This window comes from Argentina silus, assembly GCF_951799395.1.
Source record: "Argentina silus genome assembly, chromosome: 3".
Taxonomy (NCBI): domain Eukaryota; kingdom Metazoa; phylum Chordata; class Actinopteri; order Argentiniformes; family Argentinidae; genus Argentina; species Argentina silus.
In genome coordinates this window covers 6010462-6030952 of record NC_139657.1, presented here as the reverse complement: position 1 = coordinate 6030952, position 20491 = coordinate 6010462, and the positions used below count along the sequence as shown (strand labels likewise).

The window sequence follows — 20491 nt, the reverse complement described above, 5'->3', positions numbered from 1 at the left end:
AACAGGCTACTATTTAGGAGGACACAGGGAGATAATGGTGAAAGTTAAAATAGGGAATGATGGTGAAAGTTAAAGTAGGTTGCTTTACTGGAGAATAATCCACAGGATGATACAGAGGAACACTTTAGAAAATAATCAAAAGTCATAGATTAGGAGTCTGCAGTGGAGGCTAGCGCACATGTCAAATGATCCAAGTTACTGTAAAGATACAAGTAGAAACACGTTGCTGTTAAGGAGAGTCTAATTGAGCTAGGATCTAAAACACCTGTGAGTTAAAGTTTGAATTTAACAAATTGGAGCCAAAAGATAAGAAAAGTTGTGGCTTGAGCAGTCATTTGCTTTCTTCAAAATGTTCATTATGTTTTTGTGAGCACTTGAAACTTTCTTTTAAAAACAAGGCTTTGGCACTGTGGTAGACTTTTCGGCGAGGTAAAAGAGATATCGGTAATGACTGTGCATGTTTGCTCTCTCAAAGTACCATATCATAATTTCTCCCTGTGCTTCCTCATGAATAAAGGCTCTCAGCTACCCTCGGAAAACTCTGAATCCAATATGAAGGATAAATATTGTCGTTTCTGTCAGTCTCATTTCACAGACTTTTCACCCCATAAGAAACACAGCTTCTGAGCGATAGCATTGGTGCAATGCCCTGCTGCGACTGTAACAGCAGTGAAATGCCAGCCACTCAGCCAGTGCCATATCGACGTGCACCACATGCAACTTTATTGATATAGAGAAAGCAATTATGTGAATGAAAATGAAACAGCATATGCAATTGTTAGCAATTTGTACATTGTACTTCTCTCACATTTTCACCTCTCAGTGTTGGGAAGGTCCCAGACATGATTGCCACTGAGCGAAGCATATATCGAACTGTCGTTCGGTAATACAAGCGGTGGTTGGTTGTATTCACACTTACAGTAGGAGATCAATGGATTATATGCTGTCTGTGGCCGGGGCTTAGTTATCCCTGACAAGAGTTGGTTAAAAATCGTATCAACTCTGAACAGACAGAGAACAGATAGATTATGATAATCTGAGGCATCGTGTTCAGATTTCTGCTCTGTGTGGACCCAATCTGGCCACCAAACTTGCATTAAATAAAGCGGAGGGAAAATAGTTGCACACGCAATATGGGTGCAGGGGACAGATAAGAGACACATTTTTGTATTTACGAAGTGCAGAACAAGATGGAGATCAAGCGGGCCTGTTCACTAGGCTTGAAGCACCGGGCTTTGAGTGCTAGTAAGCATTAGCTGGCTTTCCACAGTGGGGCTTATGTTGCGTGTGCCAGTGTGTGCCAAGGCCATTTGCTTTTCCACAGTCACTCCCGGTGCTTAAACCGGGCCTATTTGGTGCCTAAAACTCGGGCTTTGAGCCTCTTATGAGGCCAAATGGAGCTAGGGGTGACGGTTTCGAGCGAAGGTGGGATATTCTTATCAACCAAGTGCTTTAGTTGGCTAGCGAATTTGGTGTTTGGCAACCATAATCCAAGTTAGTTTGCTGTAACTACATGATCAAGTTGATTTGAATAGCGCTTTTTTACAAATAAAGTTGCCATAATTAGGCTTAGGTTACCAGAGGCTGTTGGGAAACCAAAGGATTTGAAATGTTTTGCTAGTGTCTCTGAGTTCGGCACCTTATGAACTGCGGGATGTAAACAAACTATACTCTGGGGCAGGACTAGAAAGCACAGCTGTGGAAATTCAAACAGGCTTGTTCACTAGGCTCGAAGCACCGGGCTTTGAGCACAGCTGGCCACTAGTAAGGCTTGGCACGACCTGGCACACTGTCGAAAAGCGGATATTGTGTTTATTATATGAAAAGCCGAATTCTTCCAATTACTAAAGGGCCACTTTTTACTGCAAAATCTGTTGTCCAGATCACCTTACAAACATGTGGGTATGTGAAAACCGTTCCAAATAAAACCGTTCCAAATACGTTCCCCATATCAAAAAGGTAGGTAAAGCTGGTTTGAGGATTTTACCCTGAGTGAGATCTTTGGGGGGTAATCACATGGTTTTTGAAAACTACAAGGGGAGTGAGGTTATCGTTTCCGAATAAGCAACTGCCTGGTTTGTTTACATCCATAAGCACCACACCAGCACATACAGCACATCTATCACTTGTGTTTACTGACGTTTGCATCTCCGTGGCTGGCATTGTAGGAGTTCATCATACAGGCATATTACTTCATTGTCCAATAAAAGGCTACTGTCTCGCTTATTTGCTCAAATTCACAAATAACTTGCTGTTGAGTCTTGGTGACAATCAGTGAAATGTTCCTTTAAACTGGACTGAAGTGCCACGGCTTGAAATAGCTGTGAGTAATATAAAACGCTGCAGATACAGAATAACAGCATTGCCAAATTGCTACCCATCAAGTTGCACTTACAAAAATCATAATTCAAGTGTTTTACAGTGGGCATCTCTAACACTTCAACTGAAATTTCAAAGACAGTTCTGGAATGGAAGTATTTTGACCCCTATATACAACCTTTGTGGCACTGACTGTCAATCATCCTTAGTCAGTACAGGGGGGGGGTGTCTTTGTACTGTATCGTAGAGGGAGGAGAGCAGCTGCCACATCTCATGAGGTGCTATTTCCTTTGGGAGAAAAAGGAACTGTCAGAAAGTGTCCAATGTGAATTCCTAATGACCAGCTGTGGGCAAACGGGATGGTTTGTTTTCTTGACAGATGATAGATTACGGCCAATGGATGTCTCTCTAGCTCCATTCCATCTGTAGCCCAACAGACACAGGACTATCATGACTGAATAACATCTCCGGCAGACTGTGAGAGAAACAAAATCAATGTATGTTGATTATAGGGGACAGATGTTTCTCTTTCTGTCTTTCTCTCTCTCTCTCTCTCTCTTTCTCTCTTTCTCTCTCTCTTTCTCTCTGTCTTTCTCTCTCTCTCTTTCTCTCTCTCTTTCTGTCTTTCTCTCTCTCTTTCTCTCTCTCTCTATCTCTCGACGTGACAAATATCAACTATAAGAATTTCGCAGCAGTTTTGTCTGGAGGCAGAAGGAAGCTAAAATGAAAGAGAGAGAGAGAGAGTTTTTTTTTCTCCCTCAGCTGCACAAGAGGCAGGGGCTGGTCACTCGAGCCCTTGCTCACTCACACACACACACACACACACACACACACACACACACACACACACACACACACACACACACAGAGCAGCGTCGGGAGCCACGGAGCCAGGGAGAAGCAATCTAACATGTTTTTTATTCATTCACTTTAAGTTATAGATATTAAAGTTGGTAAAGTGATTGAACAAAGCCTGTTTTTTCCCAAGAGAGTGCTGTGTCACCTATGTTGAAAATCTCCAGCTTTCCAGCTAACTTTGCCCTATTAGCGAACAGTTGTTTATCCGGGGAAACTTGTGTTCTGATCTGTCCAACATTTGACCAAAAAATCTGAACGGCTATAGCTCCAGCATCGAGTGTTAAGAGATTGAGTGATTTGATGGGATCTAAATAATTTGATGGATTCTGTCACTCAATCAGTTTACAGTCGGTGCTTATTTTAGCCTTATTATTAATTTAATCAAGGCCCATACCTCTGAACAAATAAGCGTCTAAAAGGCTGTTTCAGAAATGTTTTTTACTGTTGACTATTACTGGATTTGCAATAAACAATTTTCTGGCTTAATGGTACAAAGACAATTGTTTGATAAGCAACACTTTTTTTTATCATTAGGACTTAATTATTATAGTAGTGAAGATGTGGCTGTGGCAATTACGGTGTGAATTAACATAGGCCTATGAAAAAAAAAATGTATTTCATGAGTTGGCAACCCACCAAAATAACGATCCAAATACAGATACCTGTTGGTACACCCCTAATACACACACACACGCACACACGCACACACACACACACACACACACACACACACACACACACACACACACACACACACACACACACACACACACACATACACACACACACACACACTCTCTCTCCCCACTTCCTTCCTCCATTTATCACCTACCTCCCTCGTTCTCTCTGCCTCTCTCAAACCCGTCAACCTTGATGGAGCTGAGCCTCCACGGGTCCCCTCACAGACAGAGGGATTACTTTAGACATATATGAGTAGGGCGTAAGTGTTTGAGGAAATAAGAGAGGAGTGTGGTGGGTTGACTTGGCGCCACAGCGGGGCTTATTGGGAGCAATGTTGCCTTGAGAGCCTCCGTGCCAGCTTTGCTCATCAGCAACACAAGAGCTCTTACCCCATAAGAGCCACAGTCTCCCTCGAAAAACATCTTGTGATTTGAACCTCTTCTATCATTTTACATGCATATACAGACACACACACACACACAGGTGCACGCATGCACACACACACACACACACACACACACACACACACACACACACACAGGGATGAAAATAAGACCCAGTCCCACAGGCTGATCACACTCCTTCATTAAAGCGTTCTGCTGTACACAATGTTCTATACACCAAATGCTTGAATTGTGGGGTTCATTTTTACCAGAGCTGTGTTTTTGTACTACTCAGTTTTCATACACTGTATTTTTCATAATATTTTGTTCCATCTTTAGAAGCACTGAGAGGGTACTTGGCTTTATTATTTTCTGCCCAGGGACAAATGCATAACTATTACAATGTGTGTAGCTTTCCATCTGTTTATTTGGTCAACAAATGTACAAATGCTTTCATGGTAAGCATTTATTCAGTATTACACTCACTGCTTCTTTTCGATTCATTGACACTTAAGTACCACTATGTTCCATTAGTACCAGGTACAGGTGCTGAATTTATTTTTTTAATTCACATAGTTTCTTAATAAATACTGGATTAATACCATCTCAAATAGGGATGCATACAGTGTCTGGATGAATACTGAAATAACCAAGGAGGCACAATTGTTCTTTGAAACCAGGTCTATGCCGTTTGGGCCAGAGATATACTGTGGTATTCTTACTGCTCTTGCTTTAGGTGTGTTAGTTGCCGGTAGAACCTTGTACTTCATCACTAACAGGTATTTGTAGGCCGGTGCGTGCAACAGTGTGCTGGTTCCCACCGCCGTGGTAATAGATTTAATAAGTGTTGGTTGCTCAACCACACGCATCCTCCTCTTACACCAGCATATAAGACGTTATGGAATAGCCAAGCACATCAACAACAACCTGTGGTAGGTCCAAGGATATTCAAGTGCTCTTCAAACACAGCAATACTGCAATACACACCCAGAAGAGGCAGTCCTTGAAAAGCTTTTCCATGCCAGCGTGGGTAGAAGACATTGGTAGGACACACGAATTAAAGACCACAAATCCCTCCTCTGCAAACAGCAGGATATTGACAACGGCAGCAGTCCTTTTCTTTCTACATATTAATCACAATCTGATTGTACATGAAAGTAGGCTGATATGAACACCATGTTATGAATCATAACATGTCAAAGGATGGACGAACACTCACATGCACTTCCTTGTTTAAATGTACATGCAAAAGCCATTCCTTGAGAGAGATATGTACAGATTCAATAATGTACAGACATGCACTGTCCTCAGATGAGAGTGGTGTGTGTCTTATTGCTGTAGGCAGTGAGGGGACACCTGGTCTCCCCCTTCTGCCCCCGCTTGTTCCCCCAGCAGGACAGCTTCAGATCCTCCCTCATCCCGTTACTGACCAGCACGTACAGCACAGGGTCCACCACGCTGTTGAGACTCGTCAAGGCCAGCGTGCAGGAGAATGGGAAGTGGATGGTCTCCTCAAACTGACAGTAGCTCTCGTTGTCCTTCAGATAGTAGGCCAAGGAGCGCACTAGCAGGAGGACGTGGTAAGGGGCGAAACAGACAGAGAAGATCCCAATCACCCCGAAGGAGAGGAGGCGGACCTTCCTCTTGGCCTGCTGGCCCAGCCCCACACTCCGCCCCACCTCCCTCAGGATCTTCCAGTAGCAAACCCCCAGCACCAGCAGGGGAAGCAGGAAAAATATGCCCACCCGCAGCAGATTGAACATAGCCACGGGCCCCGGGAGAGGGTAGGTCTCGTAACAGCGGTCGCTCACCTCATCGTGCGCATCGGCCCGGTTGTCCTTGATCAGCACCAGGATGTGTACCGCCACCACCAGGACAGTGACAGACACGCACATGACCCAAGCATACCGGGAGCTCCGGAGGGCCTTGGACCTCAGAGGACGTGTGACAGCCAGGCAGCGGTCCACAGAGATGCAGCACAGCAGACAGATGCTGATGTACATGTTGGAGTAGTAGAAGAAGCCAGCCACGCTGCAGGAGACAGCGCCCAGCTTCCAATTGTGGTCGTTGTGGTAGTAGTTGATCCACAAGGGCATGGTGAAGATGTAGAGCAAGTCGGAGATGGACAGGTGGAGGAGGAAGACCCCGAGAACATTCTTGCTGCGCATCTGCTGCCAGATGGGGCCTAGGGTCAAGAGGTTAAAGGCCAAGCCGAAGATAAATGCCAGGATGTAGATGCCCATCAGGAGGTCGCTGATTACCGACATGCTGATTTTGACGCAAGTTCTGTTTGTAGTCGAGTTCATCTTTGCAGGCAGGTTTTTGTTAGTCCAGCAGAGGTGGTTAACCTGAAATTTCAAAAGAAACGTATTTGATCAAGTATCAGTATTTGTATCAATTGAAACAAATCTAAAAACAAACAACAAGTTGATGCTGCTGGCCCCCTGATGTCCCTCTGGCAGGCCGTCCCATGACAGAGTGGACGCGGTGTAAGCGGGCGCTTGCCTTGTCCTTTAGATGTACCTTAGATGTGCCGGGGCCTTGCTTTATGCTGATTCTCTCCTACTGTTTAATGTATCCGTTTTTCAGTTTGCAACAGCCTCTAATCTTGTGTTGTTCTCTTTCTGCTTATCTTTCCAACGGCCTCTGAGCCCCTCAAAACTAGACTCCAGTTCCTGAAATAGTCCAGGCTGAGTATACTCTATCCTGGTCCTTGCCGCCCCACCCGGGTTCCATCATAAAGCTGCCTTTCACTGTGGACTCCTGAACTCTTGCACCACACCACATTCTACATTCCACATTAGTTTACTGTTCAGCAGTTTCTCTCAAGGTTTCTTCCTTGGTGGGTAAATACCAACAAATCCCGAACCGTTTTGAAAAGTCAGTTAAACATATCCCTCAATAGCTATAAAACTTTACAATATGAAGCTCAAATATCTCACTTTACTCCAAACACATAGTCTGTGTCAAAAAGATGAAATCATTTGGCTACCCACTCCACAGCCACAAAATGGAATCCTATTTGAGCTCCTTAATGGGATTTCAATGGAAATATGTGTCTCTCAGAGTGGGTCCAAGTGCTTTAGTCATGTTGCTGTCATATACAGTGCAATACCAAGTTCAGCTTTATTGTAGCAGGACTGACTATAGCCAAATCAGAGTGAAACCCTCACACTTTGAACATTTTCATGGGGAAAGATGTGACATTGATTTTGGCCTTAGGTGTCTTAACCCTCATGAGTCTGGATTTATACTCATGATGTTCCATAGAGATCGGGACCTTGTGATTTTCTGCTAAATGAGCCATGAAAACATATCGCCTCGGTCTCCTAACTCAAGACATTACCTTATGTTAATGCCACCGTCAGATAATTGCGGCTAAATTTGCCATGCTTATTGCGCCACATGATTTTCAAACTGACAATCTAGCACAGCGCAGAATTTGTCATTTGTTGGGACTGCATTTGCATCTTATTGTGATGCAATACAGGCGCCAGAGTCAATCGCTACAATTGGATTACCAGGAGCTGGGGTGACAATTTCATCTATTGATGGCGGGACAAAAGCACAAAGAGTTCATGCCAGTTTAAGTGCATAACGACAGAGGCAGACACAGTTATATGGTGTTGGGATAAGAAGAGTAATATTGGGGGCTTCATGAGATATGTCGAGATTTACTGTAATGTCATGGTGCCTTTATGGCCTTGGCAATAGATGTGCACCACTTGCAACAAAGATAAGGCCTTGAGATTAGTTAAATCGAACAAACATTGTTCCAGTGTTTGCTGAATTCAATGACAGACACCCTTGTCCAAGTGGATCTAGTTTGCGTTGAGGAAGGGTCAAAGGTTTTGGTTGTCTACAGTACTTTGGAGTGCGCACCATATACTACAATTATTCTGTGCGTGACCGTCCAATCAAGAAATGTTCCCTTGATTTGCATGAAGTGCTGTGTGTTGCCTAATAAAGGTGTACCATACAACATAAGCCAGGTTTACTGGATGTCTTAACTTGGCATAAGGCAGGAATGGTTATCAATCAATTAATTCAAAAGGGATTAATGTGGATTTGTCGGCCTGTTGGGCTTATTGGGGAATACATGCTTGCTACGAACAGCGTTCATAGCAGGTGTTTTCTGTTTTCCCAGATGACAAGTTTGAGCTGTAGCCAAACCTAATATAATATTTATAATTAGCACATTCCTAACAGTGGAGTTGTGTATGAGTGCATCGCAAGAGTTACGATTTCAAAGAATAACAGATCACGGATGTCAGAGTCCAAATGAACCTACATGTGTTGCGTACAAAACAATTCCATTATCACCCTACACAATGAATAATAGTCTCTACGGAAAAAAATATATCACACAGCCTAAATAACATAGCATGGTGCCCTATGTGGAAATATTTATTCGTGTATTGATGTAGTCTAGAAATACAGCATGTGTGCTATTGATTTCCTGGGCAAAACATGTAGCAGTCCTGTAGACTATATCGGCACGCTTGTAAACCTTGAATTCCTCTGTGTAATTTGTTGGGAACACATCCCTCTGCCGTTACCTGAAAGTAATAATAGAATATATAATAATAATAATAATAATAATAATAATAATAATAATAATAATAATAATAATAATAATAATAATATATGCCATTTAGCTGACACTTTTTTTCAAAGCGACTTACATTGCAGTGAGTGCATACATTTTTCAGTATATGTGGTCCCAGCGTAAGTAAAAGTAAGTAAGATTAAACCTTCAGCATTGCTACATAGGTGCATCAAACTACACCTGAATTAGACCCTGACATATTTTCTTTGCAAATTGGTTTAGTCTTAAACTATCCTGAACACACTTCCCTGTGAATAAAGGAACTTACACTCACTTTCAATTTTCACTTTTACACTCACAACATGTGTTTACTTTACAGGAAGTAAGCACACGTTCATTGCAAGTGGCCTGTCAAATGTCATAGGGAACAAACATCATCAATAAAAGTCACAATAAAAAAAATGTGAAAAGAAAATGTTCAACTTTTAAGCAGTATGGAACTAATTCATAGGATATTCTCCTTTTACTGTAAATCCGTTCCATTGAATCTTATCATTAATTTAAGAAAAATCCTGTTTTCACGACTTACATGCTCTCTTGTTGTATCCCTATAATACAAACAAAAACATTGAGAGACTTATTGACTGAATTATTTTTCAGTTCAATTGGGGCAGGAAGTGGCCTGAGAGATATTGTTCTCAGAAAAATTCTCAACAGGTTTTTGAAGTTCTTGAACATTTCTTTATTGAGATTCTATGATTTTTTTTTCAGTTCCATTCTCCAACTCAGGCTTGGATGTTGTCTGTGTGCTAAAACAGAAAGTGCTTACAGTAATGGCATATCTTGTATACCTCTACCAGCACACTAATGTTGTTAGTGTCATTTGGAAGCTGGATGCTGCCTTGCTTTTAGTCCACATAATGTCCACGCCAACAGTATATACAGGTAGTGCAGTATATGAGCAGTATAGTAATGCAGTATAATATAAGTAGTGCAGTATATGAGCAGTATAGTAGTGCAGTATAGTATAAGTAGTGCAGTATATGAGCAGTATAGTAATGCAGTATAGTATAAGTAGTGCAGTATATGAGCAGTATAGTAGTGCAGTATATGAGCAGTATAGTAGTGCAGTATAGTATAAGTAGTGCAGTGTAAGCTGTATATGAATTAGCAGTAGCATTATAAGCAGAATAAATAGGATGCAGTATGAACAGTGTAAGCAGCATATGAGCTGTATAGGCAATGCAGTCTAGCAGTATATATGTATTAACAGTAACGTAGTTACAGGAATCCAATGTTGTGTGTGTGGGGGAGGTGGGTGGTTGGGGGTGTGTGTGTGCTTGTTAGTGAAGACAACTAACTGCTTGTTAGTGAAAACATTTCTAAAAATGTTTGATCAAGGGGACTTCCAGTGGAACTATTCATTTGACCTACCTCAAAGGCAGACAAACAGATTGTTAGTCTGCTGGGTGAGTAATTACAAATTTCCTCTCAGTAAAAAGGGAACAATGAATAGTTTGGTCTTTATTACTAATGTTCCATAGAATCCTGGCCAAAAACATAGAGTGACTCATTGAAAATACATAAACTCTTCTCCAAATAGTGACAAACAAGGGTCTCTTCATAATTCTTCATAATTCTGACAAAATGCACATGTACCGGTCACCAACTGTCATTGTGGTGCTTCTGTTGAAGCTTTCGTTTCCTCTTTTCACGTATCGGTGTGTGCCAAAACTTTTCAGAACTGGTTTTCACTACCACTTACCACTACCCCTTAAATACCATGGAAATATCTGAAGGAGACGAGTGAAGGAGTGAATGGCCTGAATTATAGCATACTGTAATGGAGTAGTGGTTAATCTTAGGCTGTTTGAGAGGAAGTGTGAACAACAGGCCCAGTGCTGCATGGATGTGGTTTAAAGTATAGTAGCTCAACAAAGCTACTGTAGCAGCAGTCAAAACTGAGTGTGCTGAAAAACCCTGTCAGTGTATAGGTCAGAATTTAAAGTACAGTGCTCAATTGAATTGAGCTGAATTTCCTGTCTTTTTCAGCCACTGATAACTGAAAATATCTAACTTAGTTTTGTTGTATTGATTTATACATGCATTACTGCCAAACATACCGTATACTGGAGGTCCCGTCTTGTGGGGAAAGCTTTGGTCTGTTCTCTTACCTTGGATTTGAAGAATGTACTTGTTTATGCTAGCTTGTGCTATCGCAATGCCTCATTATTATTTATAAATATGACTACGCAAAGCTGTGCCCTTTCCTCATAGGGAGGGCTATCTGCCAAACATTCCCCTCTGCCAAGATTCCCCTGTCAACACACCAGGTCGATGCACCTCTACGGTTAACTCCCTGAGAGTTTGGGTGTGTTTCTTCTTCAACCAAGTGCAGCTAGAACCGTTGTCACAGTACATTGAAATTGAACAAATTAAATACCTCTCAGAAGTGTGAGTTACGGATTCTCCAGGATTGTTCATTGAAACCATTCACATGAGCCATTTGAAGACCACTGCTTTGTGAATTGACTCAATACATGTGATACATCTTACCACACTCACCGTGCCCTATGTTGAAGATATCTGAACATATCTAACCACTGAACGGCTTGACCTTAGGGTCACCCAGTATCGTGAAAAAGGAAACTCGTCCACAAGTTGAGGATAGTTTTGTTTCCCACCCCTCTAGATCGCTACATAACACCATAACTCACCCCACAGCACATCCCTGAAAATATCCATGTTTTTCTCATCAGCAGTACCTCTCCTCATTTCTGAGAATCCACAAACTGTTCTTGAATAACTAAAAGCACCTGTGGGGTTTCATTTTTATGTGGACTAAAAGCAAGGACAAACCTCTGAAAATTAGTCACTGGCAGTGGCAGCGAACCAACGCCATTCAAGTCTAATCATTTAGTTGAGTGACTCATATTGCCACAGGCTGGTCATCTCCCCTGTTTTGCGGTCATCTTAGGAAAAAGTACTTCACGAACATTACGTTAACATTTCATTGTAGCATCTTTATAGAACATAGTAATACTCTACAAACTTTCAGGACATTTCATAACTCCTGTGCGAGGAGAGGGGGTTAAACAAAGGTTTGACTATTTTATCATCAACACTTCTGTCATTCCCTGTTATTGTACCTCTTCGCATAGTTTCACAAAGGCCTCACCTTGTCAGTTGTAGGGAGTCTGCTTTGGGATCAAGGGGTGTTTCTCCAAAAGTGGGTCAAGAATGTGGGCCTCTTTCCAGAATCCTCAGTCTCAGAACAGTTCCATCCAGACTGTCTGAAGAGAAACTTCAGAGCCCCTGAGCTGCTGCCAGACCACTTGGTCCCCCATGATGCCAGGAAGAAGAGCGCTGGAACCTCAGCAGTTATAAATACTCAGTGGTAACAAACAGGATCAGGGTTTCAGACCACACTTTCTCTTTGTTCAGAAATGGACTGCCCTTAGCAGTCGCATGCTCACTGCAAGTCCAGATGTCAACCAGTCGGCCAACTGAAAGAGAGAATAAGTGAGATTCAAGAGAGGGAAGAGGGGTGTTTAAGGGGGAGGAGGAAGAGGAGGAGGGAGGTTTTCAACAGCACGCAGCAGAACATGTATCTTGGAAGTATCACTTAGTGGGTGGGGAAAGAAGACTAGGCTAGACTGGGATACAGATTTGAATAATCCAAATAAAGAAATGTTTTCTGAATCATGAATCACAATCACAGTCACAAATTCCCCGGCGAAACAAGATTGAGCAAATGGAAACACACAGACGCAGGCTGACCACAGTAGTTATTTCCCTCTAGACAGAGGCAGCAGCAGTAGCAGCACGTGCACGCAGATACAGATCACACCCCTGGGTTTATGATTCACAAACTCTCTAACTTAATGGTACTTTCCTGAGTCTGAGACAGATAGACACATCAACCAGACCAGAAACCAGAGCTAAACTGCAACAGCTTGATTTACATTAGGATGAGCCAACGCCCTGTTCATCCCCGTACCCGGTTGCGTGGGGCGTACCGTTCTTGGAAGTCATGTGATCAGGAGAGCATTCTATCCATTAGTACAGAAGGAGGACGAGGAGGTTTTGTTTATGACAGCGTAAATGAATCTGTGATTTTTCCCTCTGGAGATGAACATCCTGTATGACCCCACACTATTACAGTAAGCTCCTTTCAGAGTAAACATTTACAGTATCTATTATGTGTGTTTGCTTATGTCCTCCAATGCACCTGTATGTCTCTCAGCAGCTGTTTCAAGAACTTGTGGCTTTTCATAACATATATACAGTAGTTTCTCATGATGGTAATGAGGAGGCAACATGAAAGTTGTTGTTGGTGAATGGATATAATGGGGAGAGGGTGATATGATTCAGATGGGAGGTCAAATGCAAAGTACGATGAGATACAAATAGAGGATAAACTGGCCAGAAGAGAGGCATCAACAGGGAGATGGAGAGGGAGAGAGAGATAAATACACAACAACACAGATAGGGAAGAATGCAGCATGACTCCTCGATCCACCTCTGATCTCCCATCCTGCCCGTTGACTGAGTCTGGCAAAAGTAGATCATTTATAATGATGCCTGTTTTCTGTCTGTAACAGTCTGTAACAGTCTATGACAGCCAAGAGGCCATGATGATGCCTAAATTTGGGCAGAAATGCCATGAGAATTCCACGACAGTTGTCCACTATCCGAGCCAGGGGCCTCGTTTGTACAGTGTGGGTACACACAGATCTTGTACGTACGTCAACATGTTGTACATATGTCGTAATCTACTCCAAAGATGTGATTTATAAACCTTGAGCTTGATGTGTGTCTGTATGAATGAATGAATAAAACTGTATTTGCATGTCATAACTACATTTAGTAAGAATCATTAGTCACCATTACATTTGTGTAGTAGCAGGGCGTAGGGTTTGGCAGCAAGGTGGGCAGTGATGAGAGATAATTATAGAGGCTTAACACAGCGAGGCAGAGAGTAATTCTCAGGCTTGCTGGTGTATTTATTCAACAAAGTGTTAACATGAAATGAATAAACTTCAAATAAACAGGCCTAGCTCACACAGTGAGTTTATGAAGGTGTACTTGAACTTAAAACTGATAAATAAACAGAAAAGGGGTCCAAACAGTCACGGCCGGGCTGCTTTCCATCCTAACAGCCTTAATCCACTCTTCAACAAGTCAAGTCAGAGTTTGTTCATACAGTATGCACAGGGTAAACTGTACAATGAAATGCTTACTTTGCAAGCTTCCTCTCAACAGTGCAAATATGGGGAGGAAACAATAAAAATACAATCATAACACAATAGGCAGTACGTGTAAGGTAAAGTGACCAATACAATAATAGTAATAAATAGCATCAGTGATGGTAGTGAGTGGGTCTAGACATTATGAAAATGCTGTTACCTCACATTTAAAAAAATTATCATACACTGAAATGTATTAATTGATAATTAGCCCCAGCACAATACGGTCAGAGTAGGCCCTGAGTTAGGCTTAACAGTTGCCCACAAAGGAAATATGAAGATATATGAACCATAATTTCCTTTGGTTTTAGATTGGTTGTCTCTTTTCAGAAACAAGATAAAAGATGAGGGTTTTTTGCACTGTATACAGTGCGTCCTGTCTAGGTTGACAAAAAACTGTTGTTTTCATATCCTTTGTGGGCAACTTTTAAGTGTCAGAGACTGAGCCAGCCTACCACTGTCTTGTGACTGCCATGGTTACAGTCGTATGCTGATCTAAAATGGGCACGCTCGTAGCGATTCGAAAAAGGGAAATTTCCATTGTCAAAAATAGTGAAACTACCTTGACTTACTCGTCGTAATCCTACAGTCTGACAGTCACCGCCTACCTGGAAAAACTGAGGCAATTCACAGAAACACAAAAATACAGATAGTGAGGAATTACAGATTTTTTGCCAACATTTTTTTCTCTAAAATGTCTCCTCAACTCACCTCTGATCCACTTTCCTGCTCACTGACTGAAAAGATAGAAGCACAAATCTATAGGCATTTAACTTAACTTTTTAACACGATAGCCTGTAGAACCATAATTCTACTTGATTTTAGCCTCATATGAAACAAGGCCGTCTGGAGAGAATCTGATGCTTACGAGTGCCCACTGCCCTGACCACTGCTGCCCTGACCGCTGCTGCCCTGACCGCTGCTGCCCTGACCGCTGCTGCCCTGACCGCTGCTGCCCTGACCGCTGCTGCCCTGACCACTGCTGCCCTGACCACTGCTGTCCTGACCACTGCTGCCCTGACCACTGCTGCCCTGACCACTGCTGCCCTGACCACTGCTGTCATGCAGCAAGAACAGAGAGGCTAAGGCTGAGTTTCTTCCCCCACGCCATCAGAATCATCAACGATGACCCCACCAGTCACTCACACACGCACTGTCATCATAACACATATGCACACACATAATCATCCATCTGCTGTTTATATTGCTTACTGCTTATACTGTTCATATTGTTTATACTGTCCATACTGTATATTTTTTAGTACTTCTATTTTTATTTTATTCTATTTTTAAACTTATTGTATTGTTGCACTACTCTGTGGCACTGTCACTTTTGCATTTCACTGTATACTTGTATGCACGTGACAAATAAAGAATCTTGAATCTTGAATCTTGTTGAATACAGCTGTTCAATCACGACTCTATGCTTAACAACCTATCTACCTTCTGCAGTCAAATACCCCTGCTATGGCTGTAGGTGCTTCACATTCACATGGTTGGTTGATCATGTGTACATTCTACACCTTTCGTTTGTCTGTCTTTTCTTTTTTTGCAGAATTACATTTTACATTTTGGGCATTTAACACTTGACGCTTTTATCCAAAGTGACCTACAAGTACATTTGTCTAAAGTAAGTGACTTCGTATCTATACATCAGTCATCATAAGAAAACAAATCTATGCTAGGACCAGGTGCCATTGGCAGTCACAATGCTAGAAGAAGGAAGGATTACTTTTTTTCTTATTATTAACAGTAGATGAACTGTACAGAGGGGTAGTGGGGGGTGAAGAATTCTTTAGGAGGGACTGTCAAGATGTAGCCTGAAGAGATGGGTCTTCAGTCTATGGCGGAAGATAGGTAGTGAATGAATGTAGACTCATTCACTTGTAGGGTTTCCATGATATTGATTTAACTTGTCACCTGCTATGTCCTGACATGCACATCATTTTCAGAATTAAAATGCTTGAAGCAAATGCGTTGCATATGAATGATAGTGTACTTTGGATGTTATACGGTAATGTAGGCCTACGTGTTGACACAGTACTGAACCACGGGTACACAAACCAGCCTTTCAAAGCTATTGGCTTTCGAGAAATTTGACATTTTCTGCTGACTACTTTTCAACAACTCAAATGAAACTCTAACTATTGCCCTGTCTGATACTATCTACCTAACCCTAACCCTGACCCTAACCCTTACCCCATAAACCACATACATCTTGCTTAAGTGTGTCATGCCACAACAAAGCCGTAGCCCTAGGACAATGAAGGCCGAGCTGTAAACAGATGAAGTGAGGTGAGTGCTGGTTGGCCTCTGAGGCGTGGACGTTAAAGGACTACTGATGACAGAGGAGTCACTGATTACTTTGCTGTAAGAGACTTGCGAACAAATATTCCCAGCTGGAGGAAATCAAAGAAAATCAATAGATGGGTCTTGACATATAAAGTGGAATTTCAGTCCTGTACATTATGAATGCCATTTGTGTTTGTTATAAATGTTTCATTAGGTTAGTTTGATTGTTTGTTGTTTTATGGTTCATTGAATGTGAGTATTGCATTCTGCACTTTAATGTCAATGAAATCATTTTTGATTGAGTGTGTGTGTGTGTGTGTGTGTGTGTGTGTGTGTGTGTGTGTGTGTGTGTGTGTGTGTGTGTGTGTGTGTGTGTGTAAGAAAATCCCAACCTGATGACCACGGAGGCCTTTAGAGAGGGTCGAAAATTCGCCACTAAAGTGCACACAGTCTGTTGCCATGGCAGCTAAAAGTCTTGGTAGAGACCAATTAATTTTAATACTCCCTTTCATGCACACGCAACATTTATTTTCATTCCTTTCGAATAACCTGCCATAACTATATGGCATAAGTCTATAAGTCTTCTTCTTTCTTCTCCTCTTTTTTTTCCTTTACCTCTTATGAGGTATCTATTATTTTTACAATATTACACAATATTAAATCATAAAGTTCTTTATTATCTTACCAACCTCTCCTCATTTGACCTTTCAGAAAGAGAGAGAGAGAGAGAGAGAGAAAGAGAGAGAGAGAGAGAGAGAGAGAGACTAATGGTGGTGCTTGCTAAAAAAGCAGCTTGCCAAAGCACTCTCATCACTTGAAGGAGAGTAGGTTGTGAAAACAACCTACTCTCCTCTCGGCGGGCCCAGGGACCTTTCATTAGGCACAATGTTCTTATTGTGTGTGTGTGTTCACTCCCATCTTCACTGTGTGGTGTTATTGGCTTCGTTACCGTTGAAAATGCCAAAACGCCTTCGCTAATTTCTCAGCCGTTTGACCACCGATTTGTATGCCATTTCGTATGTCTACTCACCGTGCCAATGTCTACACATCCCCTGAATATTGTAACAATTAGTTCAGCGTACCGTCAGAAATTAGCAGGGACCTTAACAAATTTGCATAAAAATAAGATAAAAAAAGATTTCTCTAGTCAGAGTAGTTTTGATTAATGCTAGTCTAACTTGAACGTTCTAACTTTCTATGTGAAAACTAGGCATATCATCTTAATTGCATTGCTGAAAGGGGTGCCTTTGCTGGAATAATGATGTCTTTCCGATATACCAGAAATTTTGCTTCTGCTATTCAAGCTACTGTGTAACTGATCATTTGCCGTGTCGGCTGGGCTCCTGGAGGAAAGGCTGACAAAATACACACAAATAGGACAGTGGCTGACATGTTTGGATACAAAACAAAACTTCAGCCACGGTTTTGACAAGCCAGGACTTCTCACTTAAAATATAGTTTTTGGTCAATATTTCTTTTACCTTATGTATCTGTCAGAGCTGTCTGACAGGCCATTCTTAGATAGCAGGACATCTAAATAGGATGATGTAGCCATAGACACTGTCATGACTGAATAACATCTCTCTTGCAGACAGTGTAAAATCAATGCATGGTGATTATAGGGGACAGATAATTCTCTCTCTCTCTCTCTCTCTCTCTCTCTCTCTCTCTCTCTCTCTCTCTCTCTCGATTTCTGAGGGATGGAAAACCAGTAATTCTCCTGAAGAGTATAAAACGCCTCTAGGGGTGTATACAGTATGCATAGAATATGTTATGTGAGGTGAATGGTCCATATGCATCATGAAATTAGACTCTTTATCTTTATGCTAAAGACGACAACACACTGAATGAATGAAAAAAAATGTTTTAGGTCAAGGTTTGTACTGCTGTTATAAATGCTGGGATCTTCTATACATTCCCCCAAACATACATTACAGTTCATACACTACAGTACATACATATAAAGGCTGTACATTTGCATGATAGGCCTTCGTAACTATGCTTTTTCTAGACAAATCTAACTTCACATGGACATGCAACATTTTGACATGCTAGGTTCAGAGAGTCAGTAATCAAAATCATACATCATACCCCAGCTCCCTCCTCCCTCCTCCCTCCTCCCTCACCCTTTTACATGTACTTCAAAGAACAAGTGCAACTAGTCTAGAACATTAGCCTTTTCCCCCCCAGTGTCCGTTGGTGTTGAACCATGTCCGTTTCCAAGACATCCATTTTGCCTTTGCTTGTAACAGAGCACGTCTTCGGGGGAACACCCCCAGGAAAACTATGACTACGGTGACGACAACCAAATTGCTTATCAAAAGAGACGTGGAAAGCAGTTGTTGACGAACTGGTGAAAAGGTTTAAGAGCACGTCTAGCAGTCATGAACAGTCCTCATTACACTGCCAGTCATTGCTAACCTGGCATATAGCAGATACGAGAGACGTTCAAAGACAGCCGGGACCCCCCCCCCTGACCGTTTCAAAGACAGCCAGGACCCCCCCCTGACCGTTTCAAAATGTTCAATTAGGACAGGTTGAATAGAATGGTATTGGTCTGCTGCATAACAAACTCGTAGTTCAGCTCCTACAGGCAATGGGTCGGAGTCTTTTATCTTCATGAAACCCACTGTAACTGGCAGAGGGGAAGAGGTCTGCAACGTGGAGATGAGGAGCAGAAAAAAGCGTACATTCCAGTCATGACATACAATGAAAATAAAAACTAATGGTTTGTTGCATCCATTTATGAGTGGGAGTGTGCCGTCATTCCTTAGTGGGTTTTAGTGACTCCTTCAAAGTATTTCAGCATCTCTGTCTACACCCCCCTCCCCTTTCTCTCCAACACTCCTCTACCTCCCTCTCCATTCCTCGTTTTTTTCTCTTTCAAGTGTGTTTGGGCGGGGATTCAATGTTCCTAGCCGAGGGTTTTGAAGGGGAGGGAATAGAACGCTTTGTCCTGATGTCTAGAGATGTGAGTTATAGCTTATAAGTTATTTTTTCCGAGTTTCAGCTTAGACTGAGTGGGCAGACACTGCAGCACCTATTCTAAAGATCCCATTTCACCAACTGTATACTGTATACAGTATGTCCTTGTGGCCTAACAGTCTCTCGCTCCTAGAGTTCAAGGGTCAAAGAGATGCACTGGACCAATGAGAGGAGCCAAAGATGGGGGCTGGAGATTGGGTTGGCTTGGGGCTGAGGCTTTCGATACAAGGCTATGTTCTACAATTAGAGATCTCAGTAAAAAAACTGTGGAAAATATTGACTCTATCTCCTGCTCCCATAAATGGATCTTTATCAAGGCTAGTGATACAAAACCAACATTTCACATCCCAGCCATACCCAAGCCAGACCCTCCACCCCCCCTCCCCCCTCCCTCTCCCCCACCCCACCCTCCTTCTCTCCTGCCACTCCCTCCCCCACATTGCACTCCACTCCTGCGTCTCAGAGGATGCTGACCCTCTCGGTGAGCCCCTGCATGTCTGCGTCCTCGCCGGCCTCGTCGTCGGAGGCGGGTGCGGGTGGCGGGGGCACCAGGTGGGCTGGGTAGGGAAGGGTGTGCTCGCGGGCGAACATCTGCCAGCGGAAGTCGTCGCTCTCATGGGTGATGTAGCGCTCACCCAGCTTGTTCTCCAGCTCCCGCAGGTCCAGCCACGCTTGGTAGTCCTGGATGGAGGGAGGGAGGGAGGGAGGATGGGGGGGAGAGTGAGGCAAGGAGGGGGATGGAGGGAGGATGGGGGGGGGAGAGTGAGGCAAGGAGGGGGATGGAGGGAGAGAGTGAGGGAAAGAGAGAGGGAGGGTGGGGAGTGGAGGAGGGAGGGAGAGAGGGAGGAGCGGAGGAGAGAGGGATGGATGGATGGAGACAGAGGAGGGGGGAGAGCGGGAGCGATGCGAGAGGCATGGAGGAGGGGAGGATTGAGAGAGGGAGGGAGGGAGGGAGGAGGAGGGTGAAGGAGGCAGCGGATAGAGACAGTGAGTGAACTGAATACTGTAGATTTAAAACACGTTTAGTTTTGAACACTGACAGCCATGCAGTATGTTGCAGGCCATTCTTCCTCTACAGTATATCCATTTATTTGGAGCGTCAACCATAAGTGGAGTATGAGTATGTCAGTCATGTGCTGATATTGTATGCTGTACCTGTAGATAGGTGTGGCTGA

The 20491-nt window shown here is 42.8% G+C and overlaps 2 protein-coding genes across 3 annotated transcripts in view; both read right to left on the bottom strand.

Annotated features, from left to right (window-relative positions):
• Window positions 1-4637: 4637 nt before the first annotated feature.
• On the bottom strand, window positions 4638-12257 carry gpr184 (G protein-coupled receptor 184). The gene is made up of 2 exons (XM_083667067.1): window positions 11969-12257; window positions 4638-6589 (listed from the first exon to the last, which is right to left on the bottom strand). The coding sequence occupies exon 2, from the start codon at window positions 6545-6547 to the stop codon at window positions 5549-5551; it is 999 nt and encodes a 332-aa protein (XP_083523193.1). The 5' UTR covers window positions 6548-6589; window positions 11969-12257; the 3' UTR covers window positions 4638-5548.
• A 5922-nt stretch (window positions 12258-18179) lies between these two features.
• The window catches only part of prkd2 (protein kinase D2), a 35032-nt gene continuing 32720 nt past the window's right edge, over window positions 18180-20491 (bottom strand). For both annotated transcript variants that reach the window (XM_083667331.1, XM_083667332.1), the window contains one exon: window positions 18180-19997. In XM_083667331.1, the coding sequence (XP_083523457.1) occupies window positions 19776-19997 (222 nt within the window). In that variant the 3' untranslated portion in view covers window positions 18180-19775. The remainder of the gene's footprint in view (window positions 19998-20491) is intronic.

What these genes read in the sequence shown, in the direction of transcription:
- gpr184 (XM_083667067.1), bottom strand. Translation starts at nt 6,547, where the DNA reads ATGAACTCGACTACAAACAGAACTTGCGTCAAAATCAGCATGTCGGTA.